The sequence below is a fragment of the Pezoporus occidentalis genome, unplaced genomic scaffold (genome assembly GCF_034315485.1).
Source record: "Pezoporus occidentalis ecotype Australia unplaced genomic scaffold, CSIRO_AGI_Poc_V1 ctg117, whole genome shotgun sequence".
Classification (NCBI taxonomy): Eukaryota; Metazoa; Chordata; class Aves; order Psittaciformes; family Psittacidae; genus Pezoporus; species Pezoporus occidentalis.
Genome location: NW_026912961.1, coordinates 2,005,961 through 2,033,574, shown reverse-complemented (window position 1 = coordinate 2,033,574; position 27,614 = coordinate 2,005,961). Strand labels below are relative to the sequence as shown.

Genomic DNA, 27,614 nt, shown 5'->3' with positions numbered 1-27,614 from the left:
CACAAATTTATCTGATCCGTTTATCTACCTATTATCTAGATTCTTTATCTATCTATTAACTAGATCAGGTGACATTGTAGTAATGTCTTGAAATGGGTATGGTATTTGAATCTGGTGTTTGAATAACTGCTTCACCCGCAGTGTGACAGCTACAGGCACCTCCAGAGCACCAGCGGACTTCTACCAGTGACTGAGTTGTACTTTCCTGCGTTTTCATTGCTTATTTTGCATCTATAAAGAACAGGTTTTTCACTTGTGTAAACTTCAAAAGAAGAGGAATTAATCTTTATATGGGAGCGTAAGGCATATGATAATGTATGGTATTAACATGAGAAGAAACGCCTTGAGCAATTCCTTCATAAGGAGATGTGGTAATAAGTACACATCTGAAACTGTTTACTTGTTTCTGTTTATTGACTTTTCACTAGAAACAAAGCGATTATGACATACACTTAGTATTAACATTATGTCTTCCATAACTTCCATACTTCCAAATCACTTCCATAACTTCCATACCTTCCATACTTCCAAAACTTCCATAACATTATGTCTTATGTCTTCCATAACAGTAAAAACAGTCAAGCACAATACAAAAACAATCAAACAAGATCCTCATCTTTATTTCACAGCTCAGCTAAACAATTAAGTAATAACTAGGTATAATTATGAAAGAAACAATCATTTCACATGTTAAGTGGTTTAGAATGAAATATTTTTCAATCTACTCAGAAACACTGGACTTTTTGTCCATTTCAGTGGAATCTGCAGCAATAAAACTGACACCAACTCCAAGGCTTGAGCGTCTCAAAGGTAATTCAGAGGGAGGAATATGACGTAGCTCTCGGCGAGATAGCTTTACTGGAGTTACTCTTTGAAACTGTGTTATGGTCTCTCTTCTCTGGGTGACAGAAGGTAGGTGAGGATATGATTTTGAAGGCTGAGCTTCACCTGTTCCTGTTTTGTCATCACTAGTGCTTGACAAGCATTCTTTGTTGCACCCAAATTCTGAAACATCTTTTCCAAGGTTGTGTAAATTCTGATGCGCTCTTAAAATATTTCTTCTGTCTGTTGCTTTTATTTTCCCTGGTTGACTGTTGCTTTCAGGGTTAAGTGTTGACTTGAATTCTTCAGAAGCAACTTCTGCTTCATCTTGGCCAGATGCTTTGTCATCAGCACTGTTATCTAAAATTAAATTTATCAGGAGGTACGTAGTTAGAACCTATAACTCTTCTGGACACCTACCAGAAGAAATGTTAGTCAATACAGTTTTACAGCATCAAAAACTTGTAGAGTGAACATGGTAAAAAAAGGACATTTTGTCATTTCTGTTAAAAAGTTTGTCATCTATAAAGGCATCAGAGGTATTAGCTAGTAACTCTCCTCTGACAAGGTACTGGTAATAAAAGCCTCACTATTCTAACTTGTTATGTATCGTGATAGGCAGTCTTAAAACAACTGAGCCATGACAGTCAAATGTGAAATTATTAATTTATTGAAAAACAGGCAGAAATTACATTAGCACAACATGCACAACACATTCTTCAAATTTGACTGTAATGTACACACAAGGCTTTTACTATTTTAAAGCACAGCAACAAATTCTGAAGTGCTTTTATTGCATTGTATTGCAGCATGCCTCAGAATGTATTCAAAAGCAAAATAACTAACCATGGAGGTTTTCTAGTAAAACTTACAAACATCCACATGTGAAAAGCTGGAAATTCAGAGGGATTTTCTCCTTGCTACAATTTTGCTAGGATGGGTATTTCTGCACACAGATATATGTCCTGAACTATGTACTGCTTTGTATACGAGACTCACAGTAGTCTTCCCGATGCCAATTTATAATCAACCTCTAGAATACTCACGTTCATAGTTTGACTGTGTTATTCCCCTTATCATTATTATCATTGGTGGTAGCAGCAGTGGTTTGTGTTATACCGTAGTTACTGGACTGTTCTTATCTCAGTCCGTGGGGTTTACATTCTTTTGATTCTCCTTCTCATCCCTCCTGGAGCAGGGGGAGGAAGGTGGGGGGAAGTGAGCAAACAGCTGCACGGTTTTCTGGGTTGCCGGCTGGGCTTAAACCATGACAAAACATGTTTGGAGTTAATGGCTTGGTTTAAACCATGACAGTAATGAAGGTGTTGGCTCTTTATCCTGCTCAGAGGGCAAGAGCTGAGCCTTAATTTGCTCTTGGAGCAGCAGGTATATGATCAGTGTCTGTGTGTTAGGGAGGCATGACACTGCCCAGGTGGAAATAAATGGAAGCATCTGCTAGGAGGAAGAACCAGTCATGCTGAGCCTTAAGAAGAAACACAGGGCCAAGAAGGCTGTATTGTGCGTGTTAGGTATTGGTAGTGGCATTGCAAGGTGCGAGACAGCTAAAATAGTGACAGAAATAGAACCTTCTTTTTACCTCCAACTGATTAGCTCTACTGAAGGTTTGAATTCTGGCAAGTAGGACATGAAACAATTAAAAACTTATAGTAGCAGTTAGTTGTTGGTGTTTTGTTTAGGTCTTTTTGTGTGTATGCATTTCTTTTTTCTGTTTGTTAGGTAGGGGTTTTTATGTCGAAGCACAGAATCACATTAGGAAGCTCTTCTTTTTTCTTACAAGTGTGTAAATCCCCTGTTTTAGCCTTAACAAGAAACAAAAGTAAGTTAGTAACTGAAAGTGTGGAATTCTTCAATTTTCCATTAAATAACTTTTAAGAAATCATATGCTGGTAGCAGCCTAGCTAAAAGCATGCTGTTAGTTACAACATCATTCAGGCTGTTTCAGATAGTAAAATCAGTTTTTCTTAACCACAGCAGTCTGAGGTTGTAGATCCTGAAATTATGTTAGAATCTATAGAAAACAGGAGAAATTAAACTACTGTTACATCTATAAACCAGTGTTGTCTCTCATTTGAAACTGGGGGAGAGGTGTAATATATTCCTGGAGTTAGGTCAGAACAAATACGACTTTTATGTCTGTCTGATATACTTCCGTGTGCTGATCACCCATCAAATGGTCTATTGACAATTGCATAAATATTTTAACATAATATACCTACACTTAGTGGCTGCCCATAATTGATGGGATGACTCTTCAGTTAGGCCCTTCAACTTCTTCTTCAGTTCTCTGCTTGTTTTCTTATAGAAGAATAAGTCTTTTTCCAGTTGCTGGACTTTTACTTCGTATGCTTTCAAGGTTTCTGAAATACCTTCACTATCTTGATCTAGGACAAGTAAAACTAGTTTAAGAACCAAATACATCTGTGCCAAAAAATCAAGATGCCCAACTAGACAGAATATGTCTTGCATCTTCTCTTCATCAGGGACTGTAGTGATAGGACAAGGGGTAACGGGTTCAAACTTAAACAGGGAAAGTTTAGGTTAAATATAAAGAAGAAGTTCTATACCGTGAGGGTGGTGAGGCACTGGAACAGGTTGCCCAAGAAGCGGTAAATGCTCCATCCCTGGCAGTGTTCCAAGTCCAGGTTGGACAGAGCCTTGGGTGACATGGTTTAGTGGGAGGTGTCCCTGCCCATGGCAGGGGGGTTGGAACTTGATGCTCTTAAGGTGCTTTCCAACCCTAACTATTCTGTGAGTCTGTGATCTTGCTGACACTTTGCTTGCAATGTGTACATTTTAACTAGTACAACACAGGACCAAAAAGGCCATGCCAACCCCACTTGTCAGTTTTAACAGGAATATTTAGAACATCAAGATCAGCAGGACCAGTATCTTTAAACTTTCCAATATTCCAAATTCAGTATAAAAACACAGGAAGTCTGATACCGCTTTAAGAAAATGCTCTGTTTTACACACATACAGACACTATGTGCCTGTTCCTCAGCAACCTGCACATCATCAGAATTAGTGACAGCCAAAATATACCTCTGAACATTTTTTTTCTTTTCAGCTGGAATATAGTATTTGTCAGTAGTGACTGAAGATAATACTTACTGAGCAATAACCCCCAGGAAACAAATACCTTTGAAATGATGCAGTATCAACTGTAGTTTTTTTTCATGTTCTTTGTGTTGCAGGGTCAGCTGCCTGTCACACTGCAACTTCACGTGGTCAACTGCAGATTCTAACTCACGTATTAAGTTTTCCTGGTCTATCACTTTCATTTCCTGTTCTTCAATCCGCAGTTGTAATTTTCGTTCAGACTCACGTAGGCCAACAATCTAAGAAAGAAATACACTTATTTTGATTTATTAAACCGTTTTAATAATGGTTTTTACCCTTCTGCCTAATAAATTAAAGCATACAAAAGCAATGGTTTCTTACAAGCCATAAGCTTGTGGAATACAAACTTGCCTACTGCTATGAGTTCACACTTCATGAATGAGGTCTGTACTTCTGATCACATGGACTAGTGGATTTTTTTTAATATTCTGTGGAGAATTTAAATTGAAACAACAGTGTTTTCCTGATTCTGGAAAGATTAAATTGCATCCCATAGACAGCTTGTTCACAAAATCTCGCAAGTTTTACCCAAGATCACAAAGACACACCATGTCATAATACATTTCATTTTTGTTTCCAGATGTTAGTATGAATCTTCAGTATGTTGCTGTAGACACTGCAGGCAGTGTGTGCAAAAGTAGTTTATACGAGACTTAGGAAAAAAAAAAATTTAGATTTGCAGCACCTTTTAAAGTAATGACTTGAACCAGAACATACAAAGTTAACACACAAGTAGCCTATTTAGATTAATGTAAAAATTAAAAATATCTTAATTCATAGCAGATGTATGTAACCTGAAGAGATTCTCACTAAAAGCTGGTTAAATGTATTTTGATTTCTTGACACCATTTCATTTCACTATCTAGAATAGTAACAGAAAATAGGATAAAATGTTAGTCATTAGCCAAAACAAACCTTATTGAAATATTTGAAGATGATAGCTCTGAGCTCAGCAGCAGAAAGGGAAACTAATTGTCCTATTACATTATTCTCACTTTGTGAAAGAATCTGAGAAGATGACTTAAGCAAGTGCTGGCGATTCTGAATACATTCATTCTTATAATCAATAGCAGCCTCCAGGGCTTCAATTCCTTCTTCCAGCTGAAAAAGGGCATGTTCTTCCTACAGAGAAACACATAAGAGCTTTTTTATTTAAAGAAAAAAGTGTAGAACTATTCTTTCTATACATAAGACATCATTAATTTCATTCCCAAGAGTGAAATTAAACTTAAGGGCAAGATAAACTAGTAGTAGTACAGAGAATGGAATGGGGAAAATAAGAGGTAGAGTAGAAATCTGGAACAGCTGCTATAGTACCCCTACCATGATACAGAATCAATTGAATGGTTGAATACAAAAACAGAGGTCAGGTTTCCCTTTAGATCCTTTCCTCATCCTCCCCCCACTTCTGCTATTATTTCTTTTTTGGTTGTGCTTGTTTTCTGTTGGATTAATGAATGACTCAGGTCAGTAAAGAATTTGATGGCTTTTGTAGGGAAGTGGCAGAAATACATGGCCTGAAGCACTGTAGGAGATTTTGAGGAGTAAGGCAAATAGGGTTCTTTCTGGCACATTATCACTTTAGCCGTATGCCTGTACTGCTGCTCAAGACCTAAAAATAATATGCATACTTGATACGAATTTATTATATCTGCAGTGTAACTACACTGGTCAATTCAAGTGTGGGCCACTTGGGTAATAAGATTTATTTTTGCTTCAAAAATACAGAGGCTTTCAGGTGAAGTTTGCTTTTTCAAAAAATCCTATGAAAAAAAATCAAGGGGCATTGCTGCTCTGGAGGGAAGGAATGCCATCCAGAGGGACCTTGACACGCTTGTGAGGTGGGCCAGTGCCAACCTTATGAAGTTTAACCATGACAAGTGCAAGGTCCTACTCCTGGGTCGGACCAATCCCAGGCATAGCTACAGGTTGGGCAGAGAAGAGATTCAGAGCAGCCCTGCGGAGAAGGACTTGGGGGTGTTGGTCAATGAGAAAATGAACATGAGCTGGCTTCAGTGTGTGCTCGCAGCCCGGAAAGCCAACTGTATCCTGGGCTGCATCAAAAGGAGAGTGACCAGCAGGTCGAAGGAGGTGATCCTGCCTCTCTACTCTGCTCTCGTGAGACCTCACCTGGAGTACTGTGTGCAGTTCTTGTGTCCTTAACATAAAAAGGACATGGAGCTGTTGGAACAAGTCCAGAGGAGGGCCACGAGGATGATCAGGGGACTGGAGCACCTCCCATATGAAAATAGGCTGAGAAAGTTGGGTCTGTTCAGCCTGGAGAAGAGAAGGCTGTGTGGAGACCTCATAGCAGCCTTCCAGTACCTGAAGGGGGCCTATAGGGATGCTGGGGAGGGGCTCTTCTTTAGGGACTGTAGTGACAGACCACATGGTAATGGGTTCAGTCTTAAACAGGGACAGTTTAGATTGGATATAAGGAAGAAGTTCTTTACCATGACAGTGGTGAGGCACTGGAATGGGTTGCCCAAGGAAGATGTGAATGCTTTATCCCTGGCAGTGTTCAAGGCCAGGTTGGACAGAGCCTTGGGTGACATGGTGTAGGGGGAGGTGTCCCTGCCCATGGCAGGGGGGTTGAAACTAGATGATCTTAAGGTGCTTTCCAACCCTAACTATTCTGTGATTCTATGATTCTATGCAAGTACATTGCCTTGTTCTGTGTCCTAACATTAAAATATCTGCCTATGATAAAACAATGAACTTCTAGTTCCCTTATTTCTCATTATATGATCCTTAGGCCATTGGAGTTTGTCAAGGAACTAGCTGAATTAGGTCCCTCTGACCATAAGCTTTGTTCACTGGTACATAAGTGGTGCTATCACGGCAGTATTTTAATTTTGCAATTTACATAAGTACCCAACCTCAGTTCCTTGGTTCAAGCTTACCTAATAATTGGAGACATTTTAGGTTCTGATTAGAATGCTTTGTTATACAACGCTATCTAAACCCAGTATTTATCTCAGAGGTGCATACTTACCTCAGTTGACAACACTTTACCATCTTTCAGTTTCTCATCCACACTGTTTCTTCTTTTGAGCAGCTGATCTCTTTCTGTCTGGAGAACTTGAATTTTTTCCAGAATGTGTGTCTTATCTTCAGTGGTGCTGCCCTGAAGCTGCATACCTTTATCACACAGTTCCTGATCCAGCATACTTAAGCGAGTAGACAATTTCATACTATCTTTGTTTAAAGCCTAAAAAAAACCCACAGCAACCATAGATATAAAACTGAGATACCCCTTCCAGTAAGAAAATTGTAGGTGAGACTGTCACATTCTGCAATGAAAGACTTGCCTGCTTCTTGTAATGAGACCCCATTTATTTTGAGTAGACAGGTACCATAAAATTTACTATTTACTCAAAAGATGAAGGAAAACAGAAACAATGTGCAGTTTTCAGCATACTAAAAATTAAAGGGACTAGTCTTTATAAGTGACAATGATACTTCAATTTCTATTCACTTTTGCTACTGAAAAATAAATAATACAAAATGTTTCCCTGTCATGTTCTCCAGTTTGTGAAAGAACTGAGTCATATTTAGATGTCATATTTTTTAATGCTGTGCAATAACAGAACACAGTTCTGTTTTGTTGTTGGAATTCTGTTTTGTTGTTGGAATTTTGGGGAAAGAAAGAGAATAATAATAATTATGCTGTGTTATTCACATTTTAGATGTTGATCTGCTCAAGCCACAGAATAACTTCATAGCAGAAACACAGGTCACATGGCTTGAGCCTCTTCTGCTATCTTTCTGGCTTCCCCCCACCATTCTTTCAGTTGGCACTGTAACTGTAGTGAGTTTTATGGGTTTTATTATACCACCTGGCTAGATCTCAGTTTCTTGATTTCCAGGTGGCTTTTCTCTTGCAATAATGCTTCTTTTTTGGCTACAATGGCTTCTCTTTTCTTTAAATCTTCTTCTAGTTCTGCTAACTGTTGGTGCTGTTGGAGAATTCTTTCAATTTCTTCATCCAGATATTTCTTTTGCTCTTCTAATTTCTAAAGTTTAATTGGAGATACAGAGAACATTAACCAGGACTTCTGGAGTCAGAATTTGGTGGTTACGTTTTAACTTTTTCAGAATAACTGATAGAACTGCTGAAGAAATGGACATTTCTAATGTTAACATTAATTCTGCAACGGAGTCTTGACTCAGAATAATATAGAAATTGAACTGGCTTAAAAAGAGGCTGAAAAATGCTACATTGCTACATCTCATATAAACAAATTTGTGTCACGTCTTTAATGAAATGTATTCTTTTTCTAAGAACAGTTATATAAATAGATGTCTTCTACATAATCACAGCAATTAGGTTTGAAAGGTATCACAAGAATTCAGTTAGCCCATCTTCACTACATTATAGTTACCGAAGACCAGCTCTTTGTGGAAAATGACAAGCAATTATGATGTTGAAAGAAACACAGCAAATGGGAGCTCTGATCCTGCTAGCACGCTCAATTATAAATTTATTCTCAAGCCCCACTTTATCAGCGAATATATCCCTGGTATGGCTAAAAAGTTGCCTTTGTTTAACTTCTTAGATTTCTTTCACCTTTAAAGACTTTGGATAACTCATGAAACTCTCATGTTCCAGTGTCCACATCTGAAATTATGCACAGGACACGTATCTTTCTAACCCCGTTAGGAACTACCAAAACTATAGACCTCTGTCACATATATCAGAGGAGAAAATAAAAAAACCTAAACAAACCATGGAACATTTCTAATAGAGCTCATCAGGATCACCCTCAAACCTACCAGCCAAACAAACTTGTTGAATTCTTAGGTCTTTGAATCAGCATTTTTGACAAATCACAGAAAGAAAAGACATTAGAGCTTCTCCTTTTCTTCATTCAAAAAGAGTAAAAGAGTTGCTAGACTATACTCCCAATTTTTGCTATAGCAAAAAAAAGGACAAACTATGATTGAATACCCTTCTTCTGAATACTTTACAAAGATGACTAGGGATGAAGAAAGAATGTTTGGGGGTTTTTTTTTAGGGCCTACACAGATTTGGAATAGATTAGCTACCTGTAGCTTCTGTGAAGTTTCCACTGAGTCATTTTTCTTCTTTTTAAACACAGCAATCTCTTTATCCTTAAGATGAAGGATCTTCTGTTGTTGCTCCATCTTTAGCTGAAGTTCCTATAAAGAAAAGAAAAGCCCCATTATTCCTGCCTTAGTCTGTTTTTAAAGTGCGTTGTCAGAGTCAACACAAGTATATAATCTGAAATACTGACCCTAAATTTCCATGTAAAATTGCAATTTAGAGCTAGATATAAATAATAAAAAGCTGAAAAGAAAGGCAAACTGAAGATTTCCGTTAAAGTGTTTATAGCAATTTCTTAAGGGCATTTGTCAAGAAAGTAGCTACTTAAAACTGGACAGCCTAGCAGTATAGTTTATTGACTTCAGGGAAGCAATGTCAAAACTGGCACATCTCATTCTTTGTCTCAAAGAACCAGGAAGAATCCTACTTTAATTTGTTGCTGGTCCCGCTGAATCTCTGCTTCTAGTTGCTTCTTTTTTTCACTCTCCTCACACAATCTCTTCTGTAGCTGGGTCTGCTGATGCTTCATCTGAGCCACATTCTGCTCAAGTTCTGTTGCTTGTCTCTCACTTTGGTTAGATAATGAAGCCAAATTCTTAGTGTCTTGCTGCTTCTTCTGTAAGGCCTGAATGTTCATGACAAATTTCAGCTTAATAGTAGAAAAACTAAAATATTACTCACAACTTCATTCTTTATTTCACTAAATTCTTATGAGTCAGCAAGACTTACTAACCTCTGTGCAAACAATCATTCATTATTTCTCTGGTTTCTGAGCTATCTGGTAAAGTTGGCACAGCCAGAATTAACCTCAAGCAAAATGAGAAGGTAAGGTAAAGATACAGTTCATGCCTGGCAATACTATGAAAATAGTAAAATCTAACAGGACTCTCCGGTGTGGGAAACGTGCAGAAACATAATGGTGCCAGAATGCTGGTCCTGAGCTCCAGTCAATAAGCCACCTGCCTCTTTCTTCATGGGGTTTATCTAACCCACCATTCTAGGACCAAGAAGCACAGAATACCTAAGCTGGCCGTACACAGAACTTAAGCTTAGGTATAGCAAAACTTAAAGGTAGAAGGTCAGTGCCATATAAGATGACTGTATTAGGCCTGGTCTTGCAAACCATCACAGTGATTTGCTTAGAGATGGAATTTATACAGTACTTTCATAAAACATTGATTTTATTTATGGCAGGTTACAACCTTGTGACAGTCTCCATGTATAGGTTATTTTATGGTACTACACACAATGGTGTAGAAGCATCTCATATTACCCACTTCTTTCTTGGTTTCTTATCTACCAAGAAAATACTGTATCTAACCACATATGTGGATAACATAAATAGCATTCTGTGTATAATAGTATTAAGTTTCTCATTATCTACTTCAATCAGCTTCCAGTGTGTAAAACTGGTGAGAGTTTTACAAGCAGAGTGTTAAGGTTCAAAAGTGATAGCAAGGCATGGATTTGCAAACCTTAATGGTCGGATCAGATATACCTGCACTTTCAACTTAGCTGCATCCATCTTCTTCCGGAATTCCTTTTGTAACTTTGTTTTCTCAGGAGTGTCTCTCAGCTCCTTATTACTCTCCAGCTCCTGAAGCTGCTTTTGCGTTTCAGCCAGTTCCAGTTTGGCCTGCTCAGATTCTTGTTCCAGTTTAGTTATCTTCAAAGAACATTGCCTGCTTACAGACTGAGCATCCTTACCTTAAAGACATCATATCGAGATAGTTTAAAAACATCAGGATAATCAGTTGAAATGTAATAATTCTGTACTTGTATTACTTACTTACTTTATTCTGGCTAAATCAATAATTTCTGAGATATTTTCCAACCTTAAAGGAACATACAGTTCCTTTATAACTCTGAAATAAAGGAAAGAGTCTTAAAACTGAGTTCTTTATGAGACACCATTTGTCACCAAATAAAGTGCTACCTTAATGCCAAATAAAGTGAAATTCTTCCTACTGTAGTTTTTGTGAAAATGGCTCTCACGTGTTTCATAGATTTTACTTTTTCCAGAAGAATATGCTGTTTATTTGTTACTCAATTATCCTTTTAAATTTGGATCGTGTTTCTGCCCTCTTACTTGCCCTGTTTGTGTTATCTTTCCAAAGTACTATCCTGGGAGGAGCACACAGTCTTTCTCAGTGCCAAAAGACAACCTCAAGAGAAGGTATGCACAGGGGAAGAGTGTGATTGAAAGGGCTGAGCAAAGAGATCCTTACAGTCATAATAAGGCTAGTTTCTGGCAGGCATATAGATACATACATATTGGGACAGATGTATAAGGGTGTAGGCTAACAGGGACACTGACCTTTTCCCTCATCCACTTCTGACTCCTGCTTCTCTACTGCAGCGCTGGGAATGTTTACATTCGCAGCACAGTGATGTATCTTCTCTGCTATCCCAGACACCATGTGACAAATACATGTCCACAAACACATCAGTAGCACTAAGCATACATGAAAAATTAGACGACTGGTGGATAAAAGCAAAAATCAGCAAAGCACAAAAAAATACAACAAATACATTTGTGTATCATAGCAGAGTAGACTGTAATCAAAATTTACAGCCTTCAGTGCAATCATAGCAAATAATTAAAGTTATGAATCTTTATTAAAATTATTCTTGCATAAGATAATTACATAAAAACTAAAACAGGAATTCAGAAGTTTTGTGACTTCTCTTTTTTTTCTGAACTTCTTCATTCTAATTTTTCCTACAGTAGCTACTTACCTGTTCTTGCTAATTCCTTAATAAGTTCCTCTTTCATTCTGATATTAAGTGCAAGTTCTCTTATTTTTTGCTCAGCCTCAGTGAATCTCAACTCTGAATTCTTTAACTTCTGCAAGTTAAAAACACGACATTTTTGGAGGCTGTCAATCTCTTCACCTTGAAAGAAAACAAAGCAATATAGCGATAAAAAATCTGGAATATGCTCTGTATCCAAAAGATAGAGCTCTGCATCATTGTGTGTGTGGAATTCAGCCACATGAAGTAAAAGAACCAGAAAGAGAGACTAGCACAAGGAAACTTTTCCCTGCCATGTAAACAGTAAAAGAAAGAATGGTATGCACTAGTGTTTCAAGACCCTAAGTGGGAGGAAGAATATTCCTAAAACCATTTCAGTCCATTTCTGATAAGGTAATAGCATTTATTTTCTTTTACTGAAGCAGTTCTAAAGATTCATATCTAAATAGCTTTCAGTGTATATTTTCTAGCTCGTAAGTATTACTTAAACATTAAGGACACTAATATCAGTTTCAGAAAGGGGAAGAAGCAGAGAATCTCAACGCCCAGACTGATCTATTAACAAAAAAATATTTGTATCAATTACACGTATTTTGCTGGGAAAAATAATTATGTGTGCTGAAGACATTCTTGTGTATTTTGACACTGTCAGATTTGCTCTCAAGACTTCCATTTTACCTGTGGTTGTGTCACTGTGTAGAGAAGATTTGTTGGATAAACAAGACTTGTCTACCTGACACTTCATGTCACTTAGATCAGGAAGAAAACACAAAGAAGCCTGTTTTCGTGTCCATGTTCGGTTTATGGAATGCCTAGTGAAGAATGAAAAACATGCTATATTCCAAACATGGTGGGATTTTGTTTTTCTTTAAGCTTCCAAGTATGTGATTGTAACAGAGAAGAATCCCAAATTCACATACATAAGCATTTCTACCTTCTCTCCCATATACTCTCCACTTCCCCATCTGCCCTGATCTCCACCATAGATTCTAGCCCCAAAACCAGGATTATGCAGTCATTGTTACATCACAAAAACAATGTTTATTAAACTTATTTTAGTTTAAAAAATAGTTTAAATATGCTCTGTTGGTCCCCTAAATTTACCATAAAAACATCATAAATGATCTCATATTATGGCAGGATTAGAGAGTAATACTACTTTTGTTATACATTTTTCGATAACAAAAATTAAAGAATATAAAAAAAATTACTTAAAAGAGGTTTTCTTTTTGCTGCCTGCACTTTCATCCTCTTCATCACTTTGGTCAGAGAGATGGCAGTGAAGGACTTTATCCTGATCTTCTATGCGGCTCAGTGTCATCTGGCTGCGAGCACGGAATTTTGCCATTACCCGGGCCAGGGAGAAGGCAGGGGGGCTTGTATACACCTGTCAAAAGCACACACAGAAAGTTACAGGTAAAAACACTTGCAACAGTTTATCAATTCTTTACAGATATTTAAAAAAAAAACCCACACACAAACAAAAAAAAAACCCAAACAAAAAACTCAGTTTAAAAGTCTGTCATCACTTGAGCTTGTAAGCAAAATTACAGAGGTTTTCTATAATACCTCTGGATAGCTTTGCAACAAAAGGTTTTGCAAGAGCTTAGAGCACTTGTACGGCCCGGCACAAGCAATCCAGGAGGCTCCTCGGTTGTGTGGAAGACAACTTCCTTCTGCAAGTAATAGAGGAGCAGACAAGGAGAGGTGCCATGCTTGACCTCGTGCTCACCAACAGGGAAGGGTTCGTTGGAAATGTGACTCTCCAGGACAGCCTTGGCTGTAGCGACCATGAGATGCTCAAATTTGAGATCCTCAGGACAGTGAGAAGAGCGTGCAGCAAGCTCACTGCCCTGGACTTCAAGAGAGCAGACTTTGGCCTCTTCAGGAACCTGCTTAGTAATATTCCATGGGATATAGCCCTAGAGGGCAGGGGGGCCCAAGACTGTTGGTTGATATTCAAGGATCACCTGCTACAAGCTCAGGAGTGTTGCATCCCAACCAGAAGGAAGTGCAGCAGGAGGGCCAGGAGACCTCCTTGGATGGATAAGGAGTTGCTGAGGAAACTTCAAATGAAAAAAGAGGCCTATAAAAGAAGCAAGGACAGGTGGCATGGGAAGAGTACAGGGATGTTGTCCGGGAAGACAGGGACCAGGTTAGGAAAGCTAAGGCCCAGTTAGAATTAAACTTGGCTAGGGGTATGAAGGATAACAGGAAGGGATTCTACAGGTACATAGCAAATAAAAAACAGACAAGGGAGAATGTAGGCCCCCTCAGGAAGCTCTCAGGAGAACTGGCTGCACAGGGTTTGGAGAAGGCTGAGGTTCTGAATGACTTCTTTGCCTCGGTCTTCACTGCCAAAGGCTCTGACTACACCACCCAGGTCTTGGAAGGCAGATACAGGGACTGTGAGAATGAAGCCCTAGTCCCTCTGTAGGAGAGGATCTGGTTCGAGACCATCTTAAAAATCTGAACGTGCACAAGTCCATGGGTCCTGATGAGATCCATCTGTGGGTCCTGAAGGAGCTGGCAAATGAAGTTGCTAAGCTGCTGGCCATCGTATTTGAGAAATCATGGCAGTCAGGTGAAGTTCCTGATGATTGGAAAAAAGGGAATAAAACCCCCATTTTCAAGAAGGGGAAAACAGAAGACTCGGGGAATTACAGACCAGTCAGTCTCACCTCTGTGCATTACAAAACCTTGGAGCAGATTCTCCTGGAAGGCATGCTAAGGCACATGAAAATCAACAAAGTGCTTGGTGACAGCCAGCATGGCTTCACTAAGGGGAAATCCTGCCTGACCAATTTGGTGGCCTTCTATGATGGGGCTACAGAACTGATGGACAGGGGTAGAGCAGTTGATGTCATCTACCTAGACTTGTGCAAAGCGATCGACACTGTCCCACACAACATCCTTGTCTCTAAATTGGAGAGACATCAATTTGATGGATGGACCACTCAGTAGATAAAGAACTGACCGGATGGCTGCACACAAAGAGTTGTGGTCAATGGCTCAATGTCCAGCTGGAGACCAGTAATGAGTGGTGTTCCTCAGGGATCGGTGTTGGGACCGGTCTTGTTCAACATCTTTGTCGCTGACATGGACAGTGGGATTGAGTGCGCCCTCAGCAAGTTTGCCGATGACACCAAGCTGTGTGGGTCGGTTGATACCCTGCAGGGAAGGAATGCCATCCAGAGGGACCTTGACACACTTGTGAGGTGGGCTGATGCCAACCTCATGAAGTTTAACCATGCCAAGTGCAAGGTCCTACACCTGGGTCGGAGCAACCCCATGCACAGCTACAGGTTGGGCAGAGAAGAGATTCAGAGCAGCCCTGCGGAGAAGGACTTGGGGGTGTTGGTCGATGAGAAAATGAACATGAGCAGGGAGTGTGCGCTTGTACCCCAGAAAGCCAACCGTACCCTGGGCTGCATCAAAAGGAGTGTGACCAGCAGGTTGAAGGAGGTAATCCTGCCTCTCTACTCTGCTCTTGTGAGAGCTCACTTGCAGTATTGTGTGCAGTTCTGGTGTCCTCAACATAAAAAGGACATGGAACTGCTGGAACAAGTCCAGAGAAGGGCCACGAGGATGATCGGGGGACTGGAGCACCTTCTGTATGAAGACAGGCTGAGAAAGTTGGGTCTGTTCAGCCTGGAGAAGAGAAGGCTGTGTGGAGACCTCATAGCAGCCTTCCAGTATCTGAAGGGGGCCTATAGGGATGCTGGGGAGGGACTCTTCATTAGGGACTGTAGTGATAGGACAAGGGGTAATGGGTTAAAACTTAAACAGGGGAAGTTTAGATTGGATGTAAGGAGGAAATTCTTTCCTGTTAGGGTGGTGAAGCGCTGGAATAGGTTGCCCAGGGAGGTTGTGAATGCTCCATCCCTGGCAGTGTTCAAGACCAGGTTGGATGAGGCCTTGGGTTGTATGGTTTAGTGTGAGGTGTCTCTGCCCATGGCAGGGGGGTTGGAACTAGATGATGTTAAGGTCCTTTCCAACCCTAACTATTCTATGATTCTATGATTCTAAATGTGAAGGAAGGCACTATTAGCAACTCATTATCTAGTGTAATATATGAGGAGGGCCACAAGGATGGTCAGGGGACTGAAGCACCTCCTGTATGAAGATAGGCTGAGAAAGCTGGGGCTGTTCCGCCTGCAGAAGAGAAGGCTGCGTGGAGACCTCATTACAGCCTTCCAGTATCTGAAGGGGAGCTATAGGGATGCTGGGGAGGGACTCTGCATTAGGGACCGTAGTGATAGGACAAGGGGTAATGGGTTCAACCTTATACAGGGGAAGTTTAGATTGGATATAAGGAGGAAGTTCTTTACTGTTAGGGTGGTGAGGCACTGGAATGGGTTGCCCGGGGAAGCTGTGAATGCTTCATCCCTGGCACTGTTCAAGGCCGGGCTGGATAGAGCCTTGGGTGACATGGTTTAGTGGGAGGTGTCCCTGCCCATGGCAGCGGGGTTGGAACTAGATGATCTTAAGGTCCTTTCCAACCCTAACTATTCTATGATTCTATGGTTCTATGATCAGTAAGAATAATTCATTTTCTATAATGCTCAAAATCTGAAGGAAAACACCAAAAAAGACTCCAGCTTTAGCACCTGTGATAATTTTAAGCCTGAAGATTTTGGACAACTGTGGCATAGCATAGGTTGCAAGGCATTAAAAAGTAATTTTTCAGAGTGTTCAGTGGGAAGCTGAACATCATCTGAGAAAGCCACCATAAATTGTCATTTAAATTCTAACTACTGAACTATAACCATTGCAAAGTAAATGGAAAAAAAAGTAACATTTGGATAGACCTTACCTTTCGGCTCTCTGTCCCTAAAGGTGGCTGAAGAGAATGTAGCAGACTCTTTTTGAGTGGGACACTGTATGGCCTGCTTGCACTTGAGAAGTCCGAAGTTTTCACATCTGTAAGCTTCTCCAATTTCTCTTTTAGCTGATCAATAAGCATTTGCTGTTCCACCATTTTCTCATTCTCATATGGAAAAAAAACAAAGCAAAGCTGTTGCTGATCGTGAGCTTTATGTCACATCCACCACTTATAAATTCCTTACAATGGTCATGAATCTTGTATATCACTCACTGACCTGAAATTGTTCTGCAGTGAACAGGTAAATTTTGCAACAAACTGAAAATTCTATGACATTGTCATCAATCTAACACACACCCCTCAACTTTGATAAATATTAGACACATTTTTGTCCAGAAAAGATCTATCCAAGATAAGTTACATTAGTTTATGTAGGCATATAATGGGAAGATGATGACATCCTTACCGGCATGTGCTTACTTTATACATGTATTTATGGAGAAATAAAATGGGAAATCAACAAAAATGTTCAAATCAAACATGTGATCTGAGTCTAATTAAACATGTATACAGGCTTCCTCTTTGAGCAGTTCCACTTCAAAGATTATTTGTATTAATAAACATAAAAATCATCCCAGGCTACTTCTTTAGCTTCTACCCAGCCCCAACACTGTTGATAATGCTAGTTGGAAGGACTTACCTATCTGCTTCTCCAGCAGCAGTCTGTTTATATTTTTCATAAGTACTTATCTTACCTAAACTTATCCATCCATAAGGCCAGGATTATATTTATTTTCAACTCCCTCTCTTCCTTTCAGTTCGTTTCAAAGTACCTTTAAAATCTGGCCTAGTAACAACAGGAAACTTGAAGAATAGCTAGTGATAAGTATTCAATGAAAGATATTTTGCATCCTCCTACTTTGAATAATACATTTTTGTTCATTCTTTACATCTTGTTTTCTTAAACTGCAGGTTCCTTCCAAACAAATACAGACAATGCCTTGCAACTGACATTTTATTGAAATACATAATATTCCTATGTCATAGGAAACAGAATAGATATATGAATACCATATTTGTTATGATTTTTGGAAGCAGTAACAGCCAACTGATCCACCTTGAAGCTACTATTTAACCTTTTTAGGACTCTTCATCCCTGGTACCCTTGTACATACAACCCCATGGCGTATATACAACAGTGTACATGCAACACGTGTTACATAAATACGTCTGTGTATAAGCATTAAGATCTAGTACCTGCTAAAGTTTCTTCTACCATGTATCACTAGCGACATATTCCTGTGAACACAACTTTAAAAATTTGACAGAAGTGTTTGCCTTTCATTATTCTCCCTATTTTATCTGTTTTTAAACAAAAGGGGCAGTTTAGTGTACTAAGTACCAAAACGGTGCCTGAGAGTTCTCAGGCTTCTCTTCTGTCTCTGAAACTGAAACAGTCATGATCTTTTACCTACACTGTGACTGTTTCTGTTCATTACCTCTACCTTGTATCTTCCAGAATTTATGTAAATACCATCTCAGTGTAATCAATTGAGACTATGGTGTACAGGTTGAAAAAAAACCAAACCCAAAACCAACAAAAACAAAACCAAAACAAATAAAACAAACAAAACCAAAAACAAACAAACAAAAAAAAAACAAAACCAAAACAAAACAAACCCCAAACCAAAAATCAGTCTAGACAGAGGTGACAGAAAAGAAAGTGACAGAGGAAAGAAAAAGATGATGACTAGTATACTTACCTTTCATTCACTGACTCTCCTCAAGCCATCAGCAAAGAGGAAAAATGAGAAAAAGAATAAGGAGCCAGAATACTAGCTAGCCATGTTTTTCTCTTTTAAAAAGTCAGACAATTTACCTATCATCAACATGACAGGTAACACCAGGAGGCTGTTAACTATTCTTTCTACAGTCTCTTGGTTCTTGAAATGTTATACATTTCCTACCCATCATAATTTCACTAGCAAGCTAGAGAAGGAAGCAAGCAAGCAGTGTTTCTATTGTGTCACTCAGTTTTATCTAATAGTAAGTGTTCAGAAAATTTGTATTAAATTCTGCCTAATAAAGTCAAAAGCAAACAACACTCTAATTCTTAATAAAGCTATAACAAAATATGTTTAGGATTGAGCCAGGCATTTTTAGGGTCCAAGCAGCCTCTTAGAATCCTTAAGTCACAGAATGCTTTGGATTGGAAGGAACTTTGAAGATCACAAACCAACCCCCCTATGGGGTCTTTACAGTCTCTTTTTTTATTCAGAAGAATCTTTAAAGGTCTTTAAAATCCTAATTCATTAAATGTCTTGAAACTACTTAGCAATAACACACATCTGGGAAGAGAGGGATGTGTTTAGGAAGCATGGAGAGGGTGAATAATTCACCTCATGTTATATAGGAAGGTTGTGACACAGGTAGGATGATATACAAACTATCACAGTATTGTGCTTCATCCAGTAGATAAACTCAACTCATTGAGTGATACAGCTCTAACTCAAACAAAATGCCCATAAGATTGACAGGTAGTTAAGTCCAAAAAAAGTCTTAGGGACTTATCTTGAAATAATGAATGAATTCATACATGGAAGAATTGTTCAATACAGATACAGGTAATGTGTACCAGAGGAAAAATACCTGTAATCTATGAGTTTCTTGAGCCTCCTTTAAAGATTCCAGTTGTTCTTCATTTTCCTGTAATAATGTCTTTATCCGATTCTGCAGTATCTGCAGTTCACAATTCTTCTGGCTAAATACTTCTTCATCCATAACGACAGCCTGCTACATAATAAAATACAAGTTCAGCTGGGGAAAAAGGGACTACTGATTTTCTTCTGAAAAGCTTCTTTCTTGAGAATAATGTACCCATAACGAAGGCTACTTTACTGAGGTAAATATCTAAATCCAATTATTCTCATGCAGCCACAAGATCTCAGCATCAACCATTAGATTCATATGCTTCTCAGATGAAAAAAATAAGGACAGCTGCCCTCATTCTGCAACTTGGATAACAGCCTAAAGATTAAAGAAACCTTAAGAATGCTTCTTCAGGTGTTCTTGTGGATAAATAATCTAATACTAATCAAAGGAGACTTTCAAACACTAATCTTCCAGAAAGCCTGTAGAACCCATATGAAATATGGAAACATCATTGTCTTCTTGTTCTAAAACTGGATACTTCTGTACACTAATTACCTACATCTTTCTTTCAAGAAAAGATAACTCTGAACAGCGTTTAAGAATGCACTCAAGAACCTGGTATCTTTAGAGAACAGAACTTTTTTCCCAACTCTGTGTACCTATTCAAATGTTTCTACTAAGCATAGTTGACAAATGTATCCTGTTCCCTACAGGTGCTGTATCATTATGCAGAGTTGAGCCAACTATAGAAAAAAAGAAGCTAGCACATATGTTAGCATAGTGACAGAGTGGGGAAGGATGAAGAGATAGAAAACTAAGTGGCATATTGTCCATATTGCATTAAACATACCTAACTAAAATCAGAATATATCTGCTCAGTTATATTGGGTGTGTCAGTTCTGTGAGGAGAAATTATCATGCTTGAGAAAGCTGAGAGCTCTTCTCCCCCTAGGTTGTTGTCTAGCACTAGCTCATTCGAGCTACCAGCATGACAGGATCCTCATGGGATATCTGCATGCTAAGTATCCCCACAGTTCCTGTATACAGACTTTCAGAACCAAGGTAGGTGCACCATCCTACTTCCTCATATCCTCCCCACAGTCACAGAGAGAACCACAGGGTGGCACATGGTGTGTGTTTATGGTTCCCTTTCCTTTGAGCAGAGAAAGGCCGAGTTGTGGTAGCTGAAATGCTGGCCTGCAGGGGCAAAGAGGGAGACTATCCACATTCTCTTAGAGCTGCTGGACCTTGTTGAACAGTCTTTCTGCAGTTGAGATGCGGGTCAAGAGCAGGGAAGGGGAACAGAGATTCTCTTTAAATCACTCGAGATGCCAGACCAGTCTGTACAAGGTTGGCACCTCAATGTGAGCCCAATCCATTTTGGCTAGGTTGCTGATGCATGACATCAGTGCACTTTGTACATACTTCTGCTGCACAGACTGTGTTCACTCTATGCCATTCCAGGGCACCTGATTATTGTCCATATCACTGTAGACTACCTTCACCACTGCTAATTCCCTCAGACACTGGATACCTTCCTCTGTGGTAGTCCACTAGCCTTACTGGATTACAATGTCTTCCTTAAGAGGGAACCTGGTATTAGTAAAAGCCAGCTCTGGAGGCTGTGGGTGGCTGCCCCTCTTCCAATCATTCTGTCAATCGCACAGTCCCTAGCCATGAAGCCCAGCTGCTATGCCTTGCTACCTTCTAGATCCCTGCTGTTAGCCCCACCATCCCAGCACTGGAGCAACCAGGTAGCAATTTGTTCATCTTGCTCACAGACAAAATCTTTCCACCTATCTTGCAGCTTGGTCATGGATAGGGACTGGGTAGTTTCCAACTCTTATGATTCTTCTCTTTTTCCTCCCCTGTCCTGCTACAGAATAGACTGACTCTTCTGATTCTCCCTCTCTCAGGAGGAGCTGGTCTTCTCTTACTGAGTTGACTTATGCTTCCACTGTTTCTTCTTGACTACAGAAGCAACTATTACAGTCGAGAGTTCAGTCTGTGGTTTAGTGCCCATTTACGTGGCCTCAGAGCAAGAGACCTCACTGCCCATTTGTGGGCTCTTATATAGGGAAGCCCTCTTGCATCTCGATGGCACTGGATGGTGGCTTGACAGGCAAACACCAGGTTCCAGTACAGCTTTGGAAGTTTTTGTGTTTCACTTGCTCTCCTTCAAATGGTGTTTAGTTTGACGGGTTTACAAGCCTGTTCAGCTTGAAATCCCAAGGTGTCAAAGTCAGTAACAGCCCTACACACTTGCCTAACTCCTCCCATACACCCTGTCACACCAGGGATTAATCACCTTTGAGCGTATTCCTCTGTGGCACCCACAATTATTTAACCTTATGAACAATAATCAAAATCAGGATGACAAAACATGCACCAGTGTGAACAGTCTGCTTACATAAGATTATTGAAGGAACTGAGAAGTCATTATATCAAGGCTATAAAAGCCTATCCTGGAGAGAGGAATAGGTAGGTGCCATTCTTTCCTCCTGCCACACAATGTCTCTCTGAGAAAAAAAAAAGGGGGGGGGGAAGTTATAGTTGTTGGTTTTGTCTATGAGCTGGTTCTTGGAATACTGGGACACAAGCTAAGAACCAAATAACAGATTAGATTGAAGGCTGGTGGTTTTATCATAGCTATGTAAAACCCAAATACCAGATTAGATTGAAGGCTGGTGGTTTTATCATAGCTATGTAAGACCCAAATACCAAATTAGATTGAAGGCTGGTGGTTTTATCATAGCTATGTAAGACCCAAATACCAGATTAGATTGAAGGCTGGTGGTTTTATCATAGCTATGTAAGACCCAAATACCAGATTAGATTGAAGGCTGGTGGTTTTATCATAGCTCTTCTAAGCAAAGGAAAGCAAAGTGATAACACACTAAATGGCAAAACTGGAAAACAGTAAGTCAGCATATTTACCTAAAGTAAATATGCCAGCATCATGATATGCATCAGTCACTCAAACAACAACTTAACGAATCAGCTATAATAGCTAGAAGTTTAATCTGTACAATCTAATTAAATTTGTCATTATTTTGAAGGCCTTGAGCCACAAATCAGGTGCCAAAAGGTTGGGAGCTAACCCCAGCAGGCATCTCTGCACATACAGCTGCTAACCCAATCCCCCTCCACCCCCAACCTCAGTGGTATAAGGGAAGAGCAAAGGAAGAGCACAAAATAACTGTGGGTTAAGTAGAAATTGTTCAGTAAGTAAAGGTGAAGTGGAAGAAGAGGGAAAGAAAATAAAACAAACCGACTGATGCAAAGATAATCACCCACCACCTCCCAAGTGTAACTGATGCCCAGCCAGTTCCCAGACAAAACATGGCAAACCTCCCTAAACCTCCTCTTTTAATTGCTGAGCATGATGTTGAATGGCATGAAATATCCCTTTGGTTAGTTTGAGTCATTTGCTTAGACGTGTGTGCTGAAACCTTTTCTGCACCCCCACTATTCACTGGAGTGTCAAAGGGAGAAGCAGAGAGCCTTGACACTGTGCAAACACTGTTCACAGAGCATTGTATTGGTCACAAACCCAAAACACAGCACACAACAACCTGCTATGAAGAACATTAATTCCATCCCAGCCAGGCCTAAATACAAAAATCTAGCAGATGAAACAGCTCAGCCTCAGAATCATCCTAAAACTGACTAGCCAAAATATAATGTTACTTTACTTATTTCTGTAATGATTAAATGATTTTCTATTCAATCACCCATTAAGATAAAGCTATTTTGCAGGGATTAGACAAACAAAATTATACAAGATTGTGAATGAAATGTAAATTGTCAAATTAAGTACAAGTAAGTGTAACAGTTTACAACTTTCAAAATTGAATTCAAGTTAGCAGACTCCTCTTTCACATAGTTATTTAAATCCTTAGCAGTCTGCTAAAACTTAAAATGGGTAGAGCTAGAAAGGACCTTAGGATCATCCAGTTCCAATCCCCTGGCATGGGCATGGATGCTTCACACTAGACCCTGTTGTCCAAGGCTCTGTCCAACCTGGCCTTGAACACTGCCAGGGATGCAGCATTTACCATTTCTTGGGCAACCCGTTCCAGTGCCTTACCACCCTCACAGTAAAGAACTTCTTCCTTATATCTAACCTGACCTTCCCTTGTTTAAGTTTAAACCCATTACATTAAATTATCAACTTTTAATTAAATACCTGGCATTTCTTTAGTTCCTCCTTTAGCTGAAGAATTGTGGTATGATGTGGCATTTGGCTGGTCTCAGCTCCTGTGTCAGTTTCCTGCATCATGAGATCTCCCTTCCTCACTTCCTGTACCATAGTGATCCAGCTCTGCAACCTGTCCCGCTGACTTCTTTTTAAACTAACATTATCATTCAAATCAACCAGAAATGGGAAGGCTTCATCTACACAAGTTCTATAACTGAAATATTGAACCTGAAGCTGAGCGAGCTGCTCCTCAAGTGAATTGATACGATTTTTTTCTTGATTTAAGTCATGCGAACACTGATTATTGACTTGCTGGTTCTGCAAAGCTTCTCGAAGCAATCTGATTTCAAGTTCCATTTCATCAATCCGGTCTTGATCAGGGTTGTAATTTACAACTGGTTTATTTCTAATGTTTTTGGCTCTGTTGGCATATTTGAGGGAATTTAAAGATTCATCAAAGTCTGATGAGGATGGACTTATACATGTTATCATGACAGTCCTGGCATTTCCTCCAAGTGAGTCTTTCAAAATACGAGTTATTTTAGCATCCCTGTATGGAACATGTACACTTTTTCTTTTTGGGTCTCCAAGGGCACTGATGACATTTCCCAAAGCTAACAGACCACTGTTTATCTGAACTGATTCTTTGAAGCGTTCACCAGTATTTCCAGTCTTTGTCACCCTCTCTGATCCTGCCAAATCCACAAAATGAAACTTCGAAGCAATCATCTCAGCTGATTTCCAAGATGAATTCTGTGCAGCATCAGTACTTTTCTGAGACTCTGTAGACCATTTCTGACAAATACTGATGGTAAAAATGGCGTGAGATCGACTAGAGTGCTCATTCATTTGTGTTGTTCCTGTGTGACGAGCTGCATTGCCGTTTTCCAACAGGCTCATAACTTCATCTGCACATTGTACTTGGAATTCCTTAGCACCAACAATCACTTCAAACACCAAACCAAAGTAAGTTAGAATAATTCAATTAATTTTAAACTCTCAGCAATATTTTACAGCAGTTAGGAAGGGTCAAACTATACGCACATATTAGAGAAACCTACAAGCCTGCATTATTATGAGGTTACAGCATATAGGTATGGAAAAATAAGACAACATGTGAAAAGCATAAGGTACAACACATCTGAAACCTGCAGATATTTATGTATGGACATATTGTGTCATAGCATTTAAAACAGTATCTTAAACATAATACACAGCTTTGCTCACACACTGCCATATCCATATGCAATTTGCAGTCTAGTGCTATCTAGGAAAAGCATGAACAAAATCAGCTCAAAGGATATTTTCCTAGCTTAAAAAAAAAACAAAGAAAAAACAAAATCAAGACTAAAAATAAACAAGTATGTAGTAGAAATGATTCCTAGACTATGGTAAGAACAGAATTTCTATGTAGCTTGTGTAGTTGGGCCTTTTGGACAGTTATACTGTAGAAGTATACTTCTACCAAGTACTCCACCAAGCATATTTTTTGTCTGTTGCTTTAATGAAGGATGAAAAAACAACAGAAGCTGACTCCAACTGTACTGAAGAAGAGAAACAATTTAAAATATATTATATACTTTGGAATCCTTATGAAGCAATGATATTGTCCACAAGATTTATGCTAAATTAGTGCCTTCTTCCAGCCACAGATAAGAAAACCATGCCAGCTCAATACAACAATATATTAATATTATATTAATAGAGCAAACACAACAATTAGAATATAAAGAATAAGTGTGGGAGGAATGACATGCGGAAACAGGCAAAAACCATTATACAGTTTCAGAATAAAGTCTCTCTGTTGTGGATTCTTCTAGCATTTTCATGTGGTGGACAGAAGAACTATAGGATAAGCGTTAATTTCAAAATTTCAAGAAAATACCAGATGCTAGTCTCAATGAATTGCTGTCCTCCACTCATTTCATAGTGAAAGGGAGTGCTGATATTTAAAGTATAAGCAGCTTAACAATTATAATTTTGAAGTGAGAAGCAAAGTTTTAACTGTAAAATACTTACTCGAGCAAATAATCACACACTATTGTGTTTGTAGACAGAATCTGCAGAAGCAATACTGTATTTCTATTTTATAATTTGTTGCCATTTCTGATGGAACACATATATTGTTCACAGGCATCGAAAGCCCCAAATTGCTCCAAATCAGCTAAACTGAGTTTATACACTGAAAATAATGTTTTTCTAGTATTAGTAATGAATAAGTTCTTTCAAGAGAAGGCAAGAATAACTTGGGCACATGTCTGAAGCCCAACACACCAAATTTTAGAGCTGAAATCCTACCTGTATTTCCCTTTTCATCTTCTCGGATATGTAGTTCTTTTACAGAGTTCTCCAAATCCAGTAAATCTCGAAGTTCTTCCTTGTAAACCTCTATATAAGACACTTTGACATGGAAGTCAATGTTACAGTTTTCAGAAATATGCTGAAATAATTCCTGAATAGCCCGTGGGATTATGCCCTCTTCATCCTCTGCAACTGATGCTAAAATATAAGCAAAGATGTCACAGGAGCTTGCAGTCATTTTGCCACATAAATCACAACAGACTGAAGATTGAGAGAAGTCTCTAACATTTGCTACTCAAAATACTGAGGAACCTGAAAAGGTCAGTGTTCCTAAGGATTTTTGTAAACATCTATTTTTATGAGGTTCAGAATATTTGTTTACATCCATCAATAGGATTCATAGTTAAGTTCTAAATTACATGTTATAGTCATGGAAGTTATGAGAAATATGGAGTCTACTTTAAATCTGCCAGGGTATAGACTTCATGACTCCATAGTCACGGAAGTTATGAGAAATATGGAGTTTCCTTTAAATCTACCAGGGTATAGACTTCTTCTTTATTCATACTCATTATGATTGCCTGAGGGAACTGGGGCTGTTTAGTCTGGAAAAGAGAAGGCTCAAGGAGACCTTAGCGCTCTCTACAACTACCCGAAAGGAGGTTGTAATGAGGTGGGGGCCAGACTCCTTTCCCAAATAACAAGAGACAGGACGAGAGGAAATGGCCTCAAGCTGCACCAGGGGAGGTTTAGACTGGATATTAGGAAACAAATCTTCATCAAAAGGATGATCGGGCATTGGAACAGGCTGCCCAGAGAAGTGACTGGGTCACCATCCCTGGAGGTATTTAAAAGATGTGTAAATGTAGTGCTTTGGGCCATGGTTTAGTGGTGAGCTTGGTGATGCTATGCTAGTGGTTGGACTTGATAACCTTAAGGGTCCTTCCTAACCTAAATAATTCTATGATTCTAAATAAAAGGAAGATTTTAATAACTATCAAGATAGTTAGAATCATCTATTTATATCCATTTGAAAGACTTAAATCATATATTTATATGTTGTTATAGAAATTTCTTAAAGAAAAAAAAAACCAAAAACAAAAACCAGATTGAGGAAGTAAACAATTGCTTGACTAAAGCAGACATTTTCAAGGTAAGATAAAGGTAGCAAGAATCTCCAAAACACTGCATTTCAGGAAGAAATTCTAGTTTAAGCTGCACGTTAAAAATGAGCAATGAGCCAAAGTGCTTTATGTTTTTTTTTTTTCTTAGATAAGCCTAATTTATGGAGAATTTGCATTTTAAAATAGTTTAATTATCAAATGAACATTGGAAACTTTTTTTTTACTCTACCTTTTTATTATACTTTAAAATTTTGCAGCATTATCTGCTATATATTTTATATTTACATTGCACAACTACACTGTTCACCATTGAAAAGGAAAACTTTCTACAACCTACCAATGTGGCCACCTCCAATAGTGTAAGTCTTCCCAGAGCCTGTCTGCCCATATGCGAACACTGTAGCATTGTATCCTTCAGTCAACGACACTAGAAGAGGCTTAATGCAAATAGTGTAAACTTCTTCTTGGGTTGAGTTTTTGCCAAATACAAAATCAAAAGTGAAGACACGGTCCTTCCCAATGATAATCTGTTGTGTATTTGGGACTAATCTCACACACACTTGATGGTTATGAAGTACTTCTTTGGAAAGCAGAGGTCTGATTCGAACTGCAACTTTAACTGGGATCTCCTCCATGTCAGACTCCATCCCTGTGCTCCCCACTTAGTATGTTAACACACTCATCAGGAAATCTGTTCATGTAATTCACAGCTGTCTGTAACATAGA

The 27,614-nt window shown here is 39.1% G+C and overlaps 1 protein-coding gene across 1 annotated transcript; it reads right to left on the bottom strand.

Annotated features, from left to right (window-relative positions):
- Positions 1-518: 518 nt before the first annotated feature.
- KIF27 (kinesin family member 27) lies at positions 519-27,602 on the bottom strand. The gene is made up of 17 exons (XM_062640635.1): positions 27,226-27,602; positions 25,762-25,962; positions 23,452-24,410; positions 19,260-19,403; positions 16,602-16,775; positions 12,997-13,172; positions 12,464-12,597; positions 11,771-11,926; positions 10,530-10,738; positions 9,459-9,656; positions 9,013-9,126; positions 7,803-7,979; positions 6,959-7,174; positions 4,879-5,085; positions 3,983-4,181; positions 3,060-3,224; positions 519-1,182 (listed from the first exon to the last, which is right to left on the bottom strand). Exons 1-17 carry the CDS (start codon positions 27,533-27,535, stop codon positions 722-724), a joined length of 4,200 nt encoding a protein of 1,399 aa, XP_062496619.1. The 5' UTR covers positions 27,536-27,602; the 3' UTR covers positions 519-721.
- Between the last annotated feature and the right edge of the window lie 12 nt (positions 27,603-27,614).